At 38.2% G+C, this 2,294-nt stretch overlaps 1 protein-coding gene across 1 annotated transcript; it reads right to left on the bottom strand.

Annotated features, from left to right (window-relative positions):
- Positions 1 to 1,532: 1,532 nt before the first annotated feature.
- Positions 1,533 to 2,061, bottom strand: LOC143432472 (uncharacterized). Its single transcript, XM_076909134.1, has 3 exons — positions 1,962 to 2,061; positions 1,730 to 1,909; positions 1,533 to 1,639 (listed from the first exon to the last, which is right to left on the bottom strand). The coding sequence occupies exons 1-3, from the start codon at positions 2,059 to 2,061 to the stop codon at positions 1,533 to 1,535; spliced, it is 387 nt and encodes a 128-aa protein (XP_076765249.1).
- Positions 2,062 to 2,294: the final 233 nt, after the last annotated feature.

The raw sequence follows: 2,294 nt of genomic DNA, 5'->3' as shown, positions 1-2,294 counted from the left end.
AAACGCGATATCGCATCTCATTTCTATGCTTCCTGATAATATATAATATTCATTGCGAAGCGTCATGTATGCCTTGCATACACTTCAAATGAATGTAAATGCGAGATTTCCTTGCTAAGAAATAGCGTTTGCAGATGTCTACGTATCGTAGCAAGAGAATTCTCATGCTTCTTAAATCGCGATTTCGCATATCATTTCTATGTTTCGTGATAAGATATAATATTCATTGCGAACTGTCAGGTATACCTCGTATTCCGTTCAAAAGAATGTAAATGCGACACTTCCTTGCTAGGAAATAGCGTTTGCAGATCTCTATGTATCGAAGCAATAGTGTTCTAATGCTTCCTAAAACGGGATATCGCATCTCATTTCTATGTTTCTTGATAAGATACAATATTCATTGCGTAGTGTCATGTATACCTCGTGCTCACTTCAAAAGAATGTAAATGCGACACTTCCTTGCTAGGAAATAGCGTTTCCAGATGTCTGCGTATGGAAACAATAGAGTTCTAATGCTTATTGAAACGGGATATCGCAACTCATTTCTATGTTTCATGATAAGATATAATATGCATTGCGAAGTGTCATGTATACCTCGTACTCACTTCAAAAGTATGTAAATGCGACACTTCCTTGCTAGGAAATAGCGGTTGCAGGTCCCTACGTATCGAAGCAATAGGGTTCTAATGCTTCCTTTAATGGGATATCGCATCTCATTTCTATGTTTCATGAGAAGATACAATATTCATTGCGAAGTGTCATGTATACCTCGTATTCACTTCAAAATAATGAAAATGCGACTATTCCTTGCTAGGAAATAGCGTTTGCAGCTGTCTACATATCGTAGCCATAGTGTTCTAATGCTGCTTAAATCGCGATATCGCATCTCATTTCTATGTTTCGTGATAAGTTATAATATTCGTTGCGAAGTTTCATGTATACCTCGTATTCGCTTCAATAGACCGTAAATACGACTCTTCCTTGCTAGGAAATAGCGTACCCAGATGTCTACGTATCAAAACAATAGATTTCCAGTGCCTCTTAAAACATGATGTCGCCTCACTTCTATGTTTCATGATAAGATATAATATTCATTGCGAAGTGTCATGTATACTTCGTATTCACTTCGAGAGAATGAAAATGCGACTATTCCTTGCTAGGAAATAGCGTTTGCAGCTGTCTACGTATCGTAGCCATAGTGTTGTAATGCTGCTTAACACGTTGACGCCGGCATGACTCACCGGTGGCCCATGCTTGTCTGGCCATGAGGCGGCGTGACCCACCGGTGGCCCATGCTAGATTGGTGTGTGGGGCGGCATGCATCACCGATGGGTCACGCTGAATTATTCCTTGCGGCGGTATGCATCATGGATGGTCCACGTTTGTATATCAAAAAATACGTTGCATAAATTGTTATTTTATTGATTTAACATTATACATTAACATTTCTACCTTATAATCAAACATTTAACACAATATACATAACTTACAATAATCAATACATAAAAAATAACAAAATATAGCTACTTATATTACCGATGCAATTTTTTAAAACATTCTAAACAAAGTGCTGGCTTATCCGGACAAGTGCTACAAAAGGTCGTAACTTTTTTTGTTTTATTTGTGGCGTACTTTGTACCTTTTAGATTTGTTAAGCGTTTGTATCACTCTTTGCACCTTTTCCTCATCTTCCTCGCGGGTCCTTGGTGTGAACTTAAAAAATGTTTACTCTGTCTTACTATTAGTTCACCACTAGGGGGATTCTCACTCTTCAATAAGTAATCAATAATTTTGTCTCTATATTTTAAAATTTTATAACGCTTGGTTCCCCACTTTCTGTGTATGTACCACGCATTTACTAGAGAGGCCCCGCATATTAGTTTCACGACAACTTTTTGGTACCATTTTACTGTTTACCGTAAACTATTATAATCCGAACACATTTAGTCGGATATGTCAACTCCCTTTCGCATTGCTGTAAGAGAAAACTGTATCGGGTTCTAATTTATCGTCTCTGCCACGAATAATGGTGCAATTGCAAGATTTGGAAGTGATTAGCATGCACAGGGGTCTTTTATCTGTCCACTTTAAAAATTTCACGCCGCTCCGATTTTGAAGAGAGATCGTTATATCAGAATTCTACTGACCTCACACCTCACAGGCACTTCACACAGAATACTTGCACACCAACAGAACATTTTCTGTCTTGCCGTCAACTCTAAACTCAGTAAAACTCACGTCGTTGTCTAAATATAATGCTCGATAATGGTCCCTCCTTACTAGGTCACGCACTA

The sequence above is a fragment of the Xylocopa sonorina genome, unplaced genomic scaffold (genome assembly GCF_050948175.1).
Source record: "Xylocopa sonorina isolate GNS202 unplaced genomic scaffold, iyXylSono1_principal scaffold0328, whole genome shotgun sequence".
Classification (NCBI taxonomy): domain Eukaryota; kingdom Metazoa; phylum Arthropoda; class Insecta; order Hymenoptera; family Apidae; genus Xylocopa; species Xylocopa sonorina.
Note: the sequence above shows the minus strand (reverse complement) of the source record. Positions and strands in the feature narration are given on the sequence as shown.